This window comes from Peromyscus eremicus, chromosome 2 (assembly GCF_949786415.1).
Source record: "Peromyscus eremicus chromosome 2, PerEre_H2_v1, whole genome shotgun sequence".
Lineage (NCBI taxonomy): Eukaryota > Metazoa > Chordata > Mammalia > Rodentia > Cricetidae > Peromyscus > Peromyscus eremicus.
The window spans coordinates 21982383-22002925 of record NC_081417.1 but is presented as its reverse complement, the minus strand read 5'-3'; the positions used below and the strand labels follow the sequence as shown (position 1 = coordinate 22002925).

The 20543-nt window shown below is 34.7% G+C and overlaps 2 protein-coding genes across 9 annotated transcripts in view; one reads left to right on the top strand and one right to left on the bottom strand.

Moving 5' to 3' along the window:
* Wwp1 (WW domain containing E3 ubiquitin protein ligase 1) overlaps window positions 1-20543 on the top strand; it is a 132629-nt gene that overhangs the window by 102241 nt on the left and 9845 nt on the right. For 6 of the 8 annotated variants that reach the window (XM_059253902.1, XM_059253901.1, XM_059253905.1 and 3 more), the window contains one exon: window positions 2186-2627. The exons of 1 other annotated variant lie outside the window; for it this stretch is intronic. In XM_059253902.1, the coding sequence (XP_059109885.1) occupies window positions 2186-2285 (100 nt within the window). In that variant the 3' untranslated portion in view covers window positions 2286-2627. Of the gene's footprint in view, window positions 1-2185; window positions 2628-9034; window positions 9286-20543 lie in introns of those variants that run through there. One more of the 8 variants, XM_059253904.1, reaches the window with a different exon arrangement.
* Rmdn1 (regulator of microtubule dynamics 1) overlaps window positions 8398-20543 on the bottom strand; it is a 35019-nt gene continuing 22873 nt past the window's right edge. Inside the window, exons 5-10 of the mRNA XM_059253909.1 lie at window positions 17067-17156; window positions 14647-14702; window positions 13245-13332; window positions 11990-12020; window positions 9044-9177; window positions 8398-8523 (exon numbers count right to left, since the gene is read on the bottom strand). Of these exons, the coding sequence (XP_059109892.1) occupies window positions 8485-8523; window positions 9044-9177; window positions 11990-12020; window positions 13245-13332; window positions 14647-14702; window positions 17067-17156 (438 nt within the window). The 3' untranslated portion in view covers window positions 8398-8484. The remainder of the gene's footprint in view (window positions 8524-9043; window positions 9178-11989; window positions 12021-13244; window positions 13333-14646; window positions 14703-17066; window positions 17157-20543) is intronic.

The window sequence follows — 20543 nt, the reverse complement described above, 5'->3', positions numbered from 1 at the left end:
GAAATGACATTTTTCACCTTGTTGGATTTCACTTATGATAAGAGATGAAAAGTTAAGACTATAAGAGACTAAAAGCCATGAATCAGAAGCTCAGACCAGACCCAAAGAATCCTGAGATAGGATTGGGATTTAATTCAAACAAGGGAAAATACAAATGAGTATTCTGATGAGCATTTGGATAAAATATAGGTGATCAGAAAGATTTTTGATTTATAACAATGACTAACGTAAATGGTGATCTCATCAGTAATATATTTAGCCTTAATGACTCTCAGTAAGATGGGGTATTAATTATGGGGTCCTACTAGTGTCATCTTCATAGTGAGGTAGCAGCTTTGGTTTCCTAGTTACAGAGTCAATAAATAGTAAGCATTTAATTTTTCAGGTTACGTGGAAAATACATGGGCAAGTCTCTTCCCTTTTTACAGATTAGTAGAAGTAGCAAATATGATTTTGTCTATTTTGAGTACATCAGGCTCAAAGCCAGACCTAAAAACCAGTACTTTGATATTTACATAGTCAATGCCCAATGAGCGTATTTTATTAATATGTCTCTGTCCTTTATGAAGCAGCACAAACATAATGGCTACTTTCTTGAAACAGTGATCTCTTTGGAGTATTTTCAAATAATCCATTGTTGTCTATTATTCAACTTAACATTTCCTAAATTAAGTATTTACTAATAATTCAGAGATGACTCTGCACTTAATCTAATGGGGAAAACTGTCAGTCATGATAAAAATGCTAAAATTGAAATAAAGAGCTATGTAAGATGCTGTAGATAAACTTCTTAGAAGCTCTAGCATTTAGGATGATTGTTGGTGAACAGATGAGACTTTCACATGCAAGGGTATTCTAGACCAAAGGATTTGACTGTAGAAAAAAGTGTGTGTTATGTTAAAAAGCATAAAGTAAGTTGATACTAGGCTTCCATCAGTCCTTTTACATCTTCTGCAGCTTTAGCAGTAAAGGGTTTCTAAGACTGTCTAAGCTAGTATGTCTGTTTTGCAAAGTGACACAGGCAGTGACATAGGGGGCAAAGAAAGGAAGTGGATGGAAAGTGAGCAGAGCAACAAATTCTTAATGGTCCAGGTGAGACAGAGAAGGTATAGTGACAACAAAAATGATCAGGAGGAAAATATAGGATTTAGTAGAATGACAGAATTTGGCAAAGGGTGTGTGAAGTACTGTTTTGGTATAGGATTATATTGAAAAAAGGTTTTTTTGTTGTTGTTTTCCTAACCTCAGTTACCATTAAGAGTCTTTCTTTCTTGGAGCATAGTTTAAAATGAAAGGCAGTCACATAAAGTCTAAATTGCTACCATCAATATATTTGTTTTTTAGTATGAAGAAACTAGTATGTTAATGATGGTTTTCATAACTGTTGAAATTAGCTGCCTTTTCCTCAAGACTAACTTGCATGGTTGGGGGCAAAAACAAATGAGAAATGTCTACAAAAAAATGAAGGTACAGAAAGGTTTTGACTCTTTCCTAGGTGTTCACTAAGCTGCCAAAACCATGGACACTTGGGTCTAATGAAATTAGTCCTATCATATTTTAGAAATTGAATATTATTATTTTTTAGTTTAGTATTTTTCTTTTCATCATTCAGTCTCAGAAAAAAAAATTGATCTTGGAAGGACTGGAAAATGGTCAGTTTGTAGATTAGAATATGGTGGGATTATTTAAGGAGACAAATATATGTATCTATTTTGACTGTCTCTACTCAGAATTTAACTTCCATGAGAGAAGGGACTTAGCATTTTCATCACTGTATTACCAGCTACTGGGACATCTTGCACACAAAATTTCTCAGAAAATAGTGAATGGATGAAATTAGTTCTTAACCTAAGAAAAGTTATGTAGACTCATGATCTATGACACAGGAATAGCAAAAGGAAACCCAATTTTTTAATCTAGTCTTTATACATATTGATATTATTTATAATTCCATTATTCTTATGCAAATATATAGATATTTTATGTCTTAAAGTTGAATAGATTCCTCTATGAAATTTAGATGTGTTAGTTAATATGCTAATTATTAAAATGTTAGGATACTTTTGGCAAAATTTTTACATACATAATATTCAAGGTTTCAATGTGCTGTTAGAGAATACTGTATTAAAAATCTCTTCAGTTTATTTTATTGAAAACGTCTGATTTTGTTTTTGTTTTTGTTCAGTTTTAATCGCTTGGATCTACCACCATATAAGAGTTATGAACAACTAAAGGAAAAACTTCTTTTTGCAATAGAAGAGACAGAGGGATTTGGACAAGAATGAATGTGGCTTCTTGTCTTGGAGGAGCTCTTGCATTTAAATACCCCAGCCAAGAAAAATTGCACAGATAGTGTATATAAGCTGTTCATTCTGTACAGTTAATTTTCTGAATCTTTCAAAGTATCAATGTTTTCCGTTCTTCCACAGAAATATGCAAAACATTTCATCATTTTCTACTTTATTTATTGTTCCCTTGAAATGACTGACCAGGAAAAAGATCATCCTTAAATTTTGAAGCAAGCAAGAGAATTTATTAAGAAGTATATATCTATATAAGTATATGACAGTGGCTCTAGTTTTATAGAGCACCAGGTGTACTAAACATGGCAGCCATTCACTCACAAAGCTCTGAATTTGCTTTGCCTTGTTTCTGTTATCCAGGGGAAAAGTGCAAATGTTCCATGTTCTTCTCCCTAGGTGACATCTGATTGTGTTTAGTTGCATGGCTGTTCAGGAAGGTATTTAGGGCTTAGGCCAAGTCTTTAAGTGTATTTTTAAAATGCTGCTGGATTTTCTGAAGACAAGTACTTCAATTTACCGAGTTCTAAATGAATAGATAAAAAAATTTCCCATCATTGTTATATCAGTAAACACAGAAGTCATGTAATAGATCCAATAGTGTCTAGGAATTGATTTGGTGAGCAGCAGAGGTCTATTTACATGTTACTTTGGGATGCTGGATATTTGTGGAATTTCAAAGAATCAGGCATTTCTGTACTTAACATTTTTAAACTTGTAATGTGCTTCAAATTTAATTAATAATAAATTGATAGTTTAATACTTAGGGATATATAAAGGTACTGAACTTTGAAGCTTTTGTGCTCAAGGTTTAGTTTTATGAAATTAGAGATGTAATTAAATGGATCAAAAAGCTGCATAAGTATTTAAGCACTCACAATAAGAACTTTCTATTAGTGTCTACATATCCCCCTTCCTTTAAAATTCACAAAACTTGTTTCCAAATTCAGTAGGTACATTAAAAAAATCCTTTGTGCCCCCAATTTTATATAGTTCAAGTTTTCTCCAAATAATGCTGATTTTCATTATGAGGGCATTCATGGTGTATGAAAAAATTTAAAATCTAATGTGAATGATACTGCTACTTTTAGCAAACTGGGCTTCCTAATTAATATAAAAATATTTTCCATTTTTATCCTTCTTTCAATATGCACTTCAAAGTTCATTAACTTAAAATTTTGTAACTATGAAATTCACTTAGAATTACAACTTCTACTCACTAGTTTAGTTTTGCCAAGATTTTATTTTTCTACATATTTAGATTATGTTCAATTTTATTCAAAATTCAAAAAGAAAAAATAAAACCAGTAATTTTCATAGTTGATAAACTACAAAAAATCTGGTTATTTTCAAGCTTAAAGAATTTTTTTTAATCCTAATATATGACAAGTTATATAGTAGAGGATGGCCAGTCTTCAAAAGTATGCATAAATTATCCTGTAAAATAATAAACTTGCTATGATTGAAAGTATTGGCTTTCATTCAGTGGAGGTATTTGAGACTACCATTTTGCAGATATGGTTCAAGGTGGGATTTCAGGGAGCTGGTTCTTTTTGTTACCTCACACTGGTAACAGCCCATAAAACCAAATCAGTTTTCTGGTGAAGACTAGTTTGCAGACCTCATCAGGCCCATCTATCTTTCATATGCAGTTATATTTTTAATACAGGGCTGGAGAGATGGCTCAGCCGTTAAAGGCTAGGCTCACAACCAAAAATATTTTTAATACATACAGACTTGTCTTATCTTCTCAGTAGTGAACATAAAATCAGAGAGATGTAGTTCACCTCCTGTCTTCTCTCCTTCCCATCCCTATTCTGAACTGGACCCACTACACAGTCATAACAAAATGGGAGATGAGGGAGACTCAGAGATGGGCTAATAATACATTATAATAGTGATGGTCCCAACATCACCAATAAATTGAGCCTAGGGAATGGGTCACAGGCTTAAAACAATTTTACCAGTCAACTCAGCCAACTATCTTTGAGGAAAGAACCTACTATTTGGTTTTTTGTTTTGTCCTTGTCTTTTTTTTTTTTTTTTTCTTTTCTGTACTTCCTAGGCAGTTGAAAATAAAAATGTAACTATATCCTCCAGCTGACTTCACCCAGTTCTCCTGAAAACTAAATAAGGTGTTGTATATCTACTCAATTAATTGCCAGACACCCTTGCTTTTGTTTGGGGTTGCAAAGACCCTAACTAAGCTGCTTCTGAACTGAGAAAGCTCCTGATGTATACTAGGGAGTGGTAATGGGGTTTCCCTGAATCTGAAAACTCTTACAATCCTATGCCCTGAGCTGTCTCTTTAGGAGACTCTGGTTCTTGGAGAACCATGTAGATGCTCCTGCTACATTATTGCTACATGTTCATTTTCTGGAACGAGGCCTAACCTTGCCCTGTGGCTAGTCATGTTTCCTGCACTACAGTATTCTCAGTAAACTGATGCCAAACGAACGTAGTTTATTGTAGGCTTATTGTGTCCTAACATTTAATTAAACATTAACATGATCTAGTAAACAATGAAGAAGCAAAACAAATCAGTTATTGAAACGTGAAATAAAAGTTCTCTTGTAATATGCCCTACTTCTTAATCTGTTGAACATAGAGATCAAGTTTAATGTCAACTGGGAATTTGACATAAATCTGAAAGTGCTGTGTACTAAATTCTACAAACTCTACTCCAAAATTCAACCAAGGAGAATGCAACTAAAGTGATGATAGTTTCTTTTTAAAGCAGTAATTCTATGTTTTTCTCATGAACTATTTATTCTCTTGGTCCTGCGGTTAACTTGGTGTTTTGTTTTCGTTATGCCTTTTTAAAGATGAGACAAATCTAACAAGCTATGTTGTAGCATCCATTGCCTGTTGATGGTTCACACTGGGAGTATTTTGTTATCAAGAAGTGACAACAGGTTCACTGCCGAATACCAGGGGAAAGGGGACAACCAAATAACCAAGAAAACCCCCAGCTTTTCCCTAGTGTGCTCAAAGGCCTATGCTCCCCTAGCCTCTGCACTACCAATAAACAAATCCAAATTCAGGTTTTATGCAGTCCTCAAAGGTAGGAGACACAGTTAAGGAGAGGGAATCACCCATTGCTATGTCTGTAGTATGTTTAACATAGAGAATACAACAAACTATGTGCATGGGGAAATTAACCTTCTCAAACAAAGTGAGGTCTGGAATGTACACAGAGTCAGATGGTAATTTTACAGGAAGGAGAGATAATGGCATTAAAGGGTGCATTCTCTGAGTAGTGGTCTCACCCTTGGGCCCACATCAAGAACCAAGGTGAAACCTTATGAATAAGGCTTCTGGAAGTAAAAACAAGGACTTAGAAAATACACAGAATCTTTTGTCTTCCTGGTCATTTATCCCATGTAGAAAAATAAATATATAAAAAAATAGGTCATAACAGCTTTAAATTTTTATTTATTAGTATATATTCACTATACAAAATAATGGGTTTCACTGTGACATTTTCACATGTGCTCTGACATGTCCAGCCCACCATTACCTCCTTCCTCTTCCCAAGTAATCCGCCTTCTACTTTCATGTCATTTGTTTGTTTAATTTGGATCCACATGCAGTATCCATCTGAGCTTATATAGACTTAACAAGATCATCTTCAGTTCCATCCTTTTGGCTGCAAATGAGGTAATTTCACTTTATGGCTGAATAAAACTGGTTTGTTAATATATACATTTTCTTTGTCCACTTGATAGACATCTACACTGATTCTATAACTTGTTTGTGAACAATGCCACAATAAACATGAATGTAAAACATCTTTAGTTTTAATAGCCCCAAATCAGAAAAAAATTAAATACCTTCAACAGGTGGATAAAAGAGTATATCCATTTAATAAAATATTAACACTAAAAGGAAAAAATATTGATTGAACTTAGTTGTTATAAGAGGATCTGGCTAAGTAAAAAGGCACAATCTCCAAAGTTTATATTCCAGAAGATTGCATTTGCCTAAGAGTCTTGAAATGACAGATGTATAGCAGATTAGCTGTAGGGTGTGTCAGGAATATAAGAGGGACTGAAAGTTGCTGAGTATGGCTATATAGAGCACTAGATGTCTGAGTAAAACAACTCTGTATCCTGTCTGTGGTGGTAGATATAAAAATTTGTATAATAAAGTTACTAAGAACTAGACATAAAGTGAGGACATCTAAAAGTCATAAAATCTGAATTAAGATCTACAGATCATACCAGTATGTTTCTTAGTTTGTTATAAAAACGTAGTTATATGTCACCCAAGGGCAAACAGGAAGAAGGGTATTCAGAACCTACTTGTACTATATTATGTAATTTCTTGTGAATCTTAATTATTTTAAAATAAAGAAGGTCTATAAAGCATCAGAAGATAGATCCTCTAATCCACAAAAGTCTTCATTACTAGAAAATACCTTGTTTCACAAAAAGAACTCTCCAGAAATAATTTTTTGTGTGTGAGTGCTAGGGATTGATTCCAGGACCTTTGAGGTGGTAACAAAAATTCACTAGAAAAGCCATTCTAAGGGATAAACCCACAGAAGCAGCTGGGATACATATCTGGTTTTAAAAAAAAAAAAAAAAAAGCCCTTATTTAAGAAGTACAAGGACCTGGATGTAATGTAAAAAAAATTAAATTCTTTAGCATAATATACTAATGTGAATATGAAAAGTAGCTAAAGTTCATAACTAAACAATTAATGAAGATATGAAGTGGCTGCTGACAAAAGTCAGGAAGGGAAAAAAATGAAGAAAAAGATAAAACAAAACAAAAAACCCAAACTCCAAAGCGTGCAAATGAAGACAATTATCATGTTTTTAAGCAAAACAAAATGTATCAAAAATGGAAATGAAAGTAGAAAATGAAACAAGTTAATTTCAAAGTCATGAATATGAAAGCCAAAGAAGACTGAATATAATTAACTGGAGTCCAGAAGACAAGCTGAAACATGGATTCTCAGAGGCTGATCTGGAATGAAGGACAGTTGATAACAACTGGATTGGCCTCTCCAAAAAGACTATGTTGTAAGATGTGGGAAAAATTTTTCTGTACTAAAACCATCTGCTGCAAATCAAATTCTTGTCTCAAAAAGCAGTTTTTTTTGACAGTTAAGGAAATCTGAGTATGTCTTGTTACGAGGTAATGTAATAGGTGTGGTGATGTATTTGTTTTGGAAGATGTACTTATTCTGAAAAGCATAAGACACAGCTGAGACACTTAAGGTTATGATATCTAATTTCAAAGGTTTAAAAATCCATTATATATGAATAGATATACATATATAAATAGGATATAGCAAAGTATTAACACCTTAAATCCAAGTATAGGATGTATTTCCAATGTTTGAAAGTTTACATGGTAAAACAGGTACAGCACACACCTATACATTTTGCTGTAATTTATTAAAACATTACAATTCTCATGTCTTTTGGAGAAAATATACCTATACACAGCCTCACATTTGTTTAGTGTAAGTGGCATTCAAGCTTCAGGTGTTACAAAATGTTGTTTGCTGTGGTGGTGCCTCAGACTGAAGTGATAGCACCTTGCCTGTTAGCACCTTCCTTCTCACCCTGAAGTCTGTGTCCCTCCATTCTATAAAGGATTACAATTTGTCAACTGACAAATTCAACCCATACATGAAGCTATAACATTTTAAAAAGGAAAATCGTTCCATAGTATTTTTCCTTATCTGGGCTGGCTTCTACGACACATCACTTAAGTTCTTTATGCCAGGAACCCACAACATCATAAACACCTAACTCTTGTTTTACCTTTTCTCTAAGATAGCAACTTTCAGTCAGTTACATCCTGAAAACCATTCTCTCATATGCCACCTGTTCACAAAGGCTTCTTTTAAAAACCTCTCATCCTGATGTGATCAGTTCTTACATATCCCATACCATTTTTTCCTATGGGCATTCCGAATTGAAAATGTCTGTATGAACCAGAGAAGTGTATTCCTGCCACTCTTAGGGCAATGTGACAGTTTCTATTACCCATTTAGTTGTGAAGAAACCCAGAATTTTGTACATTTATTGTGTAAAATGGTCACACATCAAAGAACTAGGGAAAAAAAGCCACAGAATCATTATGGTTAATGTATCATCTTTATAAATCAATGAAGTGCAAAGTGTTAGGTACATTGTTGCCTTCTCCAAAAAGTTCTCAGTTCTTGTCACAAACCTGTAAGCAACTGAGCAGCTTCTGTCTGTATCTAAAGTGAAAAAAACACATTACATATAAATAGTGCAGCCAGAAACTGAAAATTGTTAATTAGACTGGTTTCTAGGAGTTTCAAGATAATAAAGACAGGACATGGTATGAATAAGGTCTGTGGATAGTGATGATTAGATGAGACTCCAAGAGAACTCTAGTTCATTCTCTTAACCTTCCATATCCTGCCCCCATTCCCCCAGTGTCAGAAATTGAACCAGGTCTTTGTGCATGTCAGGTAAGCATCTATGGCTGAGTTGACGCTTACGTTTTAGAAATCACATCTGATTGTATATACACATCAATTAATTCTACACTGCAGCAAGCAACCTATAACATTTGGTGATATTAACTAAAGAGTTCTTATGTTAAACTGTAAAGGTAAATAAACAAATGGGCACTTGTACTTTCCACAATACTATGCATTTAAACAATTATGCTTTTAAAGAAGTTCTCAGTTCATTTATTTACTAATGCCTCAATGAAAGCCTATTTGCCTTACTTTATTACAGATATTTTACCTGTTTATCTTCTTCTGTGTGTGCTGGATAACCCTTGGCTTTTACCAGCCAGAAAGCAGCAAGCTTTTTGTTGTTTAGCTTCAAGTATGTCTTTCCTAAAAGCAGCAAGTTTTTGCTGTAGAAGTTTGGATCCACTGTACGTAAGGAAGAGAAACAAAGTCAGCTCCAGAGAAATAGTGTTTTTATTTTTATAGGTTTAAATTTTTTGGTCTCAATTCTAATAAAATTGTGTGGTAAAACAATGATTAGGCTAATATAATTATTTTGTTCAATTGTTACCTTTTAAAAACCACCCTAAGATAATTATGTATTGAATATGCTTATGGGCTCCATATATTACTATACCAAGGTCTCACTTTAAGAATTAATTATATGGTATCTTCATGCTGATAGAACATGAGCTATATAAGAACCATTTTCTTTTTAAACCACCCATCCTTATTGTATTCCAATTGCCTAGAATAGTGTAGGGAAAGTAATATACTTAGTGCATTTGTTCAGTGAATGAGGGAATGCATGAATGAAGTCATGGTTAATATAAATTTGATCAATTTGTTAAATGTCTCCTATACTTAGGTAGAGAGAGGGAAACATGAACACAGCTAAATACTTTGCCAGATATAAACTTATGTGCTATAAGAAGCCACATTTAAAAAACAAACAAAAAAAAAGACAACAACTAATTGATAAACTTTTATCTTGGAGGATGAACAGGATTTTAACAGATAAAGTAGAGAATATTCTTGGTTGAAAGTGCAGACAAAGCTTAGCAATGTGAGAATAGAATAGTGGTTACCAGAAGCTGGATAGGGGATCACAAAAGTAGGGAAATATTTTTAACAATTTACTATATATTTTTCAAAGACTTACAAGACTCCAGTACTTCCCAATACAAAGATGATATATGCTTGAGATGGAGATAACTTTTGATTTGATAATTACTTTATGTATGAATATACTGAATTACCAATGCTCCATAAATATGTATAATTATATGTTAAATAAAAATATTTTTTAAGAAGCCTATGAATGCAAGTATAAAAGAATCCTCTCACTAACTTTTTGTTTTATGTTGGTTTTTTTTTTTTTTTTTTTTTTTGAGAGAGATTTCTGCTGTGTAGTCCAAATAAGCCTGGAACTGAAAAATTCATTGTAACTCAATTTCACAGTATCTCAGTCTCCTAAGTGCTGGTGGTGACAATAGGCATGCACACCACACTCAGCTCTAACTTCACATAGTTTCCTCTTAATAATCTTGGTCTTTCTTTATTCCAAGCATGCTAAGATGAAGGGATGAAGGGATGAAGGGATGAAGCTTGGTAATAGAACACATGCCTAGCACATAGCAGGCTCTGGGTTTAAAAAAAAACAAAGCCTACTTTTTCCTGGATATAGCTTATGATTACTTGCATTTGCTTAAAACTCAAAGTCATTTAGTTTCTTTGATTTCAACATTTTAAGGTTAAGTACACTGATTTATGCATCTGCATCCTCATCCAGGAAGTCAGCCAAGTATCATATGTGAAGAAATGGAAATATAATCATGAGCCAAAAAGAAAAACATCCCATCTACCCACACACAGCCTTACACACACAAACAGAATCAGGAGACCCATATGGGAGGTGTATGACACACAACATGGGAGGGGCTTCTGGACTAGAGGCGGGCATCCTTATACTTACAGAAAGTGATGGCTCAGATAAAACCCTATGTGCAAGTGGAATCACCAAGGATTTAACTCCATGAGCAGAGGAGCACAACTTCATTCAGGACTGCCAAACCTTATCTTAAGGTCTAATATTTGCTTTAGAATTACAGTTTCAAACCCCTTTGAGATAATTTCATTCGTAGATTCATATTCATGAATAGGATCAGTTCATATTCATAATATGGTCAGAAAAAAATTATCAATAAAATGAGCAGTGAATAAAACTTTGAGTTAGAAATATTTAACATTCAAACATAGTTATCACCAAATTGCTTAAGCACCTCAAATTTAAAAAAGATACCTTAGTTTTCTGTTATTAGGAATTGTAGGTATCATATGCCTATAAAATTCCAATAATTGGAAGCTGAGGCAGGAGAATTGGTACATTGAGGCCAGCTTGAGGTTTGTAGTGAGGACTATCAAAAAATGAATAGGTATTTGGAGTGGCTTTTATGGTACATTTGGTCACAGACACTTCTTTTTCTTTATTGTTTCTTCTCGTTTGGGGGACTGAACTGAGGGCCTTGTGCATGTCAGCAAAGCCCTGTGCCATTGAGTTAACAACCACAGTTCTATATGTTTTTTAAGGAGAAATATGTAGGACAGGCAAGCAACAGCATTACAGGAGTGGCCTTTTTTTTTTTTTTTTTTTTAATCAAAGTAAGAAAAACAAACTCTTTCACAATGGAATGCAATATACTGTATTAGCCTGGTTTTAAATAGTTTCCATTTAGGTGCCTCTAACTAACTATAAAATACCAAGTTAGACAATTTGTGCAAGCTGCCTCATAAAAAATTACATTAAATGATGGGAACATTCCTGAATTGGAACTCTGAATTTAAGTGCAATTCCTATTTAAGGAATTAAATAAGTGATCCTTATTTTTTAAAAATTAAAATTTGAGGCTGGAGAGAGGATTCATGGTTAAGATCACTGAATGTTCTTCAGGTGGTCCTGGGTTCAATTCCCAGCACCAACATGGCAACTCACAACTGTCTGTTAACTCCAGCCCCAAAGGGATGCCCTCTTCTGGTCTCTAAGGACACCAGACATACACGTGGTACACAGACATACATGCAGGTCAAATACCCATACATATAAATTTTTTAATTTAAATTTTATATTATCCAGTGTGAAAGATAAAGCAAATATATATTTATCTTGATTTAAAATTTTCTATGACATAGTCAACACCAAGACAATATTATTCGAATAGTTGAAATAAAAGTATTTCACCTTGTTCTGCCCTGTGAAAGTATTTCAAGGCCTGTTAAGAATACAAAGAGTAAAATAGAATGGAAAGAATTAGATTCAATAACTCAGGGGGAAAATAACCCATATTTTCTTTAAGATTTATTCTTACTACTAAAGGTGTCAGGAAGTAAATGATTATTAAAAAATAATAAGTTCAGTAGGGAGATTTACATAGGTTCAATATAACACTATTAAATCATCAAAAACTAGGATTTTAATAATGAAGATCACTTCTTATAATTACCTGGTTGCTACTTAAAAGTTTGTACCAGACTATCCTGGCACAAAGTTAAGGAACTGATCATGTGGAATTCAGCTGCTACCTTTCTCCTAAGTCATGATAGTCACACTTCTAGTACAAACTAGATATGATTAAATGGTGAATTCATTCACTGCTTATACTTTTTGGTGTGTGTGTGTGTGTGTGTGTGTGTGTGTGTGTGTGTGTGTGTGTATGTGTGTATTTGGTTTGGTTTGGTTTTGACTGGGAATGGAAAGAAACCAGGTTCCTCAACATCTGATTATGTATACCATAGATTCCTAGGGACAAACAACAACAAATACTCCTTACTATGATAGAAGAAATACTAGGATAATTTTTTCAACTGTTAAGTTCCTTATATTTTGAAAATTAAGTGATTAAATAAACTTAAGGTTTTCATCCAGTAGGCTAGGAAGGTAGGTCAGTAGTAAGATCCTGGTTCAAACCCCAGCATTCAAAGGGTGGACTTTGAAGCTTGTGTACAAATTCTTTTCAAATTTTATTTTTATAGGAAAATCAAATAGCCTTTAAAATATGAGGAGCCTTTCACACTCAATAATTTTTTAAATCAATTCTTACATGTCCTTCATTTCTCTAGATGACGTGCTATGTATAATATCTAAAACTTACTGGATAACAATTACTATATTTCTTCCTCTATTTTATGACTTCTATGTGGTATAGATTACAAATAGAAAATGGAGGTCTGTTTTCACCATTAGCTACCTTAGCTGACAATATACCAAAATTATCAGCCTAAACCACTCACCTAAACAACAAGAAAAAAAAAAAAAAAAAAAAAAAGCACTCACCAGTCCTGGACAGTAAGTATTAAGCCTTTGTGATATTGTTGAATTGGATCATTAGAAACTCGCTCAAGTCCCTCACAGAATCAGATCTCCATATGTGTGGACACTGTAGAATGGTACTGTAGTTAAGAAATCGGTACTAACTTAACAAAGGACATCATACTACCTCCTCATAGGTGGAACTAGGAGGATTTGCAAACAGCACTTTAGCAATTCTTCTTTGATACCAAGGCATTTCAGCAAATGTATAGCACCTACAGGGAAAGAAAGAGATAGCATTACACATTCAAGTTGTACCACTTTTACTCAGAGACCCAAACATTTTAATAGATACTATAAAAGGAATCCTCTATTATATTTTTAAATAATTGGAACTTTACATGATACATAGTTGGTTAATATTCACACTTAGTTTATTATCTAGAGACAGACCTGACTCAGGAGTTGGGTCTATTTTGTGATTAAATGTAAACAACTGTAGTCACTTTGTACCAGGTACTGGACCAACATTACTCTCTTTCTTATTTGTTGCTTAGAACAACTAAGTGACACAGGATCGTAATTACAATTTGTTTGAAGTTTTCTTTTGAGAATGGGTTAGATGTATCCCAGGCTAGCCATGAACTCCTAATCCTTTTCTGCCTGATCTTCACTGTTGAAGGGCTTATGTCTGGCTTACTACTAGTTTTGAATAAGAAAATTCAGAATTTTTTTAAATGACAAAACAATGTACTATACATGAATAACAATGTCAGCCACTAATTTATGCCCATTTAAAAAAGAGTGAAGTAAATGATTAGCATCCAAAAATAATGACAACTTTCTGAAGTAGGAAAAAAACTCACTTGAGGCATAGTTTGTATCACACATTTGCTTATTGATTAAGTGGCTATCCTTTGATAATTATTAATCTTCAGTGGGTAGTTTATCTGAAAAATATTTCTTTTGTAAAAGAGTATGGTAGACTTTTATACCAGCAAATATTTAAAACATTGGTATGCCCTCATACCAGCAAAATAATTCCTCATATTGGACATAAGGTCACATTGAAACTGGAAGAAAGATTACATAGTTCTCCAGAATATTCAACTCTCAATCTGATGTTTTGAAGATACAAAGACCTCCTGTGGCAACCTACTGTATTTATAAGAATGCAGTTTTATTTAGCATTGTAAATGAGGTCTTTCCCAAGAAAGGAAATTTAAAGATCTACAGAAAAAATCTTAAAGTCTTTTTAGTTTTCTTGGGATTTTTATTTTTCTGGTGGTGAGAAAGAGGGTTTTGAGACAGGGTCTCATGTGAACGATGCTGCCCTGAACTCACTAATCTTCCTGCCATTGTCTAAGTGCTAGGATTACAGGCATGCGCCACCATATCTGCCTACATTTACTATGTTCTAGCAATACATACACAAGTGCTATTTAGTGATTTAATACTCAGCTCTGTTAAATAGTATTTTAAATAGTTTATTTTGCTTAGATATATATTGTAAAATAAAATATTACTTATACATAGTACAAAATAAGATCATACTAAATAGGACAGAAACATTACTGAAATTTTCTTACCAAATACCCATAAGGTGAATTGAAGTAGCATCTTTAGGGTTCAGCTCAATGGCTTTCTGTTAAGAAATAAAATCTTTCTAAACACCAAAGCAGCAGTGAATTAAAAAAAGAAAAGTATAACCCTGCATTTTAAAGTTTTCTTTGTGTGTGTGTGTGTGTGTGTGTGTGTGTGTGTGTGTGTGTGTGTGTGAGAATAAATACCACATATGTGCAGGTACCCATGGAAACTAGAAGAGGGTGTTGGGCCATTTGGCACTGGAGCCACCTAATGTGGGTTCTGGGAATTGAACTCGGGTCTGCTGGGAGAGCAGTCTCAGTACTTTCAACCACTGAGCCCTCTCTCCAACCCCAAAACCTGCATTGTAATCAAAAACAGCGTTTTCCCTCAGGATATAGTCTTCCCCCCTTCACTGCCCCCCATGTGTGTTTATATGTGTTTAGGTGAGAGGTTAAAGCCAGATGTCGCCCCAGTCATTCTCCACCCTGATTTTAAAGACAGGGTCTTTTACCAAACCTGGCTCACTGACTGGTTAGACCAGCTGGCTAGCAAGTCCCCAGGATCCTCTTGCCCTTGTCTCAGTCCACACTAGACTTAAAAGTGCACATCTCCACACCTAACATTTTACATGGATGCTCAGTAGTTAGGCTCTGGCCCTCATGGTTGCAGGTCAAATATTTATACACGGCTGTCTCTTCACCCCTATATTCTTAATTGGTTAAAGTTGTTCCAATACACTATTAAAGACTTAGACTAAAGATATATTTTACAAGTTTCAGAAATTGGTTTAGGAGGTGAGAACCCCATAAAATATACAAATCAATCTAATTCTGAAAATAATAAAGTACAATTGTTACTATTTCTTTAAGATAAAAGGAAGGATAAATAAGTCCTTTTTGTCAAATTTAATTGAATATTGGAGAAAAGTCTTCCCATTATCACCTCCCCCCAAATCAATGTGACACAAAACCATTTTATGTACCCCTTTAAAAAGAATAAAACATACTGCTTCCAGAGCTGGAGGGATGGTTCAGCAGTTAAAAGCACATGCTGCTCTTGCAAAGGACTTGGCTTTGGTTCCCAATACCCCTGTGGCAGGTTACAACTATCTGTAAGTACAGTTCCAGGGGTTCTGACACCATCTTCTGACCCCTCTAGGCACTGCATGCATGTGGTGCACATACATATGTACAGGCAAAACACCCATTAAAGAAAAAAGAAGAATACTACTTCTAATTTATACTGTAAGGTAACACTAATTCTGTGATGTAATCTTAATTCAGGTATATTAAAATACAGGACATGTAAACAAACTGTAATATGTAACAATGCTTGTTTGAGAAGTTAGGTGTCCTGATTTCTAGTCCAATGTTATTTTTCTCTAGTAATTATATAAGCCAGAAACTGGGACTTGTAGCCATCAGCTCCTGAGGAGTTACTGAGTAGCATACCCAGCCCATTCCTACATGTGCTTTGAGATGATCTACAATAATAAAAGATTTTTAAATGCTGAACATTTCTATGGTAGTTTTGTTCTCTGTGTAAGAATAATGAAATAGTGTCCACATAGAATATGAAATATATAGATTTCTGTGTAATTTTTACCACAGAACAAAAATTACTAAAAGAAGTAAATTAACTTTAGGGAGAAATTTCAAACAACATAAAATACATACAGCATAATCATAAACAAAATTATTACTACTAATAAAGGTATGTCAATTGTATTAGACTATTATATTTTAACTAATGGGCATTCAAAACCTTTCACAGAAACTGGCTTAGCCTGTGACTTTTTTTTTTTGAGACAGTGTCTCTCAGAATTGTCTTGAACTCACAGATATCTCTGCTTCTGAGTACATGTATTAAAGTCATGTGCTACTACAGATAGCAAATTTTTAAATTAAATACAGTGTTATCAGTTGTGCTAAAAATGGTTTGAAAAAGTTTGTACACTGGAACTTTTCTTTTAGAGCATTCACTCTTGAATGCCATCTCTCATACGGTAGAGAAGCTTGGGCTAGACCCCTAAACAACAGGACAAGTAAAGAGGAACTAAGATAGATGAGAGGCCATCTTGAACCTCCCAGCCCTAGCTAAGTAAAGCACATAATGGTTGTAGCTCTACCAAGCAAGGCAAAAGCACTAATACATTCAATTGACCCAGAAAATTGGAAGAAATAATGAACTATTTATTGCTGTATCCCACTAGGCTTTGGCTGTGCTTTTTAAAATGAGATAGGTCTTGTTCTGTTTCCTTGGATAGGTCCCTAACTCCTAGGCTCAAGTAATCTCATGCCTCTGTCTTTCAAGAGTTGGCCTACAAGTATGCAGTAACATGTTCTCTATACAGTAATTGAAACGACAACACATCCACTCAGAAAACTACTGACTTCTTAAATTCATGAACTTAAATCAGTACCTCAAAATGTTCCTTGATAATGTAGGCATTTGCAATCTTGACCTTGATGCCTTCATAGTCTCCAACATCACTAATGCAGATCGCATACCACTAAAAGTAGGAAAATAAAAGATGAGAATGCTGATCGTAATAAAAAATTACACGAGTACTCTCCATTGTTATTCTCATTTGGCAAAATGTTACTTAGCATAATGATGAATTAAGAACAAAAGGTACAAATAAAAGCAGACATGGCCCCCTAGGAACAAAGGATAGGACACACAGAGCTATAATACAAGGTAGAAAGTGGTAAAATCTAAGACAATTGCCAATATAATAGAGAAATAACATCTGAATATACATTTAGATAGGGTTGTAACTGAATGACTCATTGTACCGTCTCATCTCCTTTTTCAACATCTGTATTGCTGTAAATAGAAAGGCACAACTGCCAGCTATAGCATCACCTTCACAGCCACTGTTGGACAATGGACCCCAACTGAGACGATCTGAGTTTCTCTACAAAGAATTAAGTCTAAAATACCTAAACTTCATAAATTCAGGTGTTATGGAGAGCCACCAGATTTATGGTACGTTTAGGAAAAAAATGTCTGCAGTAAAAAATATTTGTAAAGACTTGGAGCAATTGAGCTAGTTTTTCTTGGGGGACCAGAAGGACCTGCCTATGAGTTCTGTGCATGCAACAGTTTCTTATTATATTCCTCCCCTCTGTATGAGCTATAGCTAAAGGATCTGAATACACAACATAAAAAGATATAAATTTATTTAAATCTACTTTCCACAGAAACTTTCTGTGTTCTGGCATGTTTAGTAGAAATAAAATGGCACATTTTGAAACACACATATACACACCTCTCTATAGACTATTATTATTAAATCTCTGTTATCCAGTTGTACAAATTCAGTTCATTAGAAGGGTTAAGCAGGATTTTAAACTTGCTACTCAGATCTCCTCCCACATATCAGAGCTATTGAATAAAATAATCTCTTATGAATGGCTAGTGGTACAGTTCAATGGCAGGGTGTTGGGGTATCATGTGTAACCCACTGTACCACAAACACAAAACTTCCTTTTTAAAAAAGGGATTTATTTAGTCGGGCAGTGGTGGTGCACACCTTTAATCCCAGCATTTGGGAGGCAGAGGCAGGTGGATCTCTGTGAGTTTGAGGCCAGCCTGGTATATAGAGCTAGTTCCAAGACAGCTAGGGCTGTTACACAGAAACTCTGTCTCGAAAATCAAAAAGAAAAAAGGAAGAAAAATAATTTATTTTATGTATACGGGTGTTTTGTCTGCATGTATGTCTGTGTACTGTATGTGCAGTGCCCTAAGGACAGAACAGAGCATTAGATCCCCTGGAACTAGAGTTACAGGTGGCTGTTATCCACCATGTGGGTACTGAGAACTGAACCTAGGTCTGCAAGACTAACAAGTGCTCTGAGCCATCTTTCTAGCCTCTAGAAAGTCTTTAATGCATTTACTTCCTATACACGAAACAAACATGGAGCATTTTCTCCTTGATTAGCCTTGATTTGTTAGACTATTCCTTAAGCTTATATTAGCAAGAGCTGATGTCATGCTTATACTAGCAATAGCTGAAGTATGCTAGTTAGTGTCTTCTCTTTCCATATCCACCCATTTCAATTTCTAAAATGTCCACTATCTACAAAGAGTTTATTTACATTTAAACTTCTGTTGTTGATGGTGGTGGTGGTAGTGGTGGTGGTGTGTGTGTGTGTGTGTGTGTGTGTGTGTTTGACAAAATGAGTATGGAGGTTAGAGCACAACTTTTGGGAGTTGGTTCTCCTTTCCTTGGGGGACTAGGAATCTCTTGTTTCGGGTGTTCTCATATTCTAGGCTGCCAGGTGCCAGCTTTATGGAAATTCTCCTGCTTCCACTTCCCACCTCACCATAGGAGTGTTGGAGTTACAGTTGTAAGCCATCCCATCTGGCTGTGCCTCAATTATAGGAAGAATTAATCTAGATGCTGCTCTAGTGCACACTTGGGCAGCACATATACTAAAATTGGAACTATATAGATGCTGCTCTAGTTCTGCCTAACAGACCTTAAGACAAGTCTCTACAGCATCAGATTGTTTGTGAGTAACTCAACTATGTTTCAGAACACAGCCCAGGAATAATTTCAGTACTACTTAGAGGAGGAAGGGTAACAGAGCAGTAGCAGAGTAAGACTCTTAGACATTTTTTTCTTCACTGGAATAGCAAATTTAATCGCTGAAACCCCAAAATCCCTTACAAGAGCTAAGGGAATAAATTGATGAAATTATAGCACCTAGTGTTAGCCTTCTAATAAGAAGTACTAAAAAAAGCAGAGGGAGAAATTTGCCAGTGTATGCCACCCCCTGTTCCAGGCAGCATGTTATGGAGAATACCCTTCCTCTTTGGTTAAAGTAGGGAGAGAGAATCATCAGTTCAAGCTTTTAGATTTACAAATCAGTACCAGTCCTGCCAAAGTAAAAACCATTACTTCTTAATATATTAATGTAATTATTACTTTTTTGAAGTCTCTCTATTAAAGAAACAAATGGATGGATGTTAGCAAACCAAAGGAAGATAACAACAACGAAGACAACAGTAGAGATACAACAGCAAAACTCCCAAGAAAATACTAGCAATCAGCCCAGTGTCACATTAAAGATTATTTACAATAATGAATAAGTGACCAAGCAGAGTATTCACCAAAGCAGGATTCCTCTCAGAGGTGAAGGATCACTCAATGTACATAAATTATGTGATACACTACATCAACATACAGAAATCATGGTTATTTCAATAGCTGAAGAAAGATTTAACATTCATAACAAGAATTCCGAACAAACTAGGTTCAGTAGAAATGAACTAAAACATCATTAAGGACCTATCTAACAAGTCCGCAGTAACATCATAAGACATGGACAAAAGTTTCTTGGATATACTATTCATACTTGAACACAGAAACTGTGTCTAAAAAACTAAGGCTAATAGCCAGCAAGATAGCTCTGTCACAAAGCCTGAGATCCTGAATTCAATCCACGAGACTCATGTGGTAGAAAGAGAAACCAAATTCCTACAAATTGTCCTCTGACCTTCACAGGCAGGCTATGGCATGCTCAGGTGTACACACATACACACTAGATGAATGTATTTTTTAAAATAGAAACTAAAGGTTCAGAGACGGCTCAGCAGTAAAAGGCACATAATGTTCTTTCAGAGGACCCAAGTTTGAGTTTCCAGCACCCACATAAGGGCTTACAACTGTCAATAATTCCACTTCCAGGAGATCTAGCACCCTGTTTATCCTCCTCGGGGTAATGCACACATGTGGTATAGAAATTGCACACAGACAAAACACTCCATACATAAAATTTGAAAATAAAGTATTTGTTTAAAAAAAAGGAATAAGGTTTTGCTATAAAAATACCAATAAAAGAAGGAGCTAAAAAACAAATTTTTGAGGTGAAAATACTGAAAAAAAGCT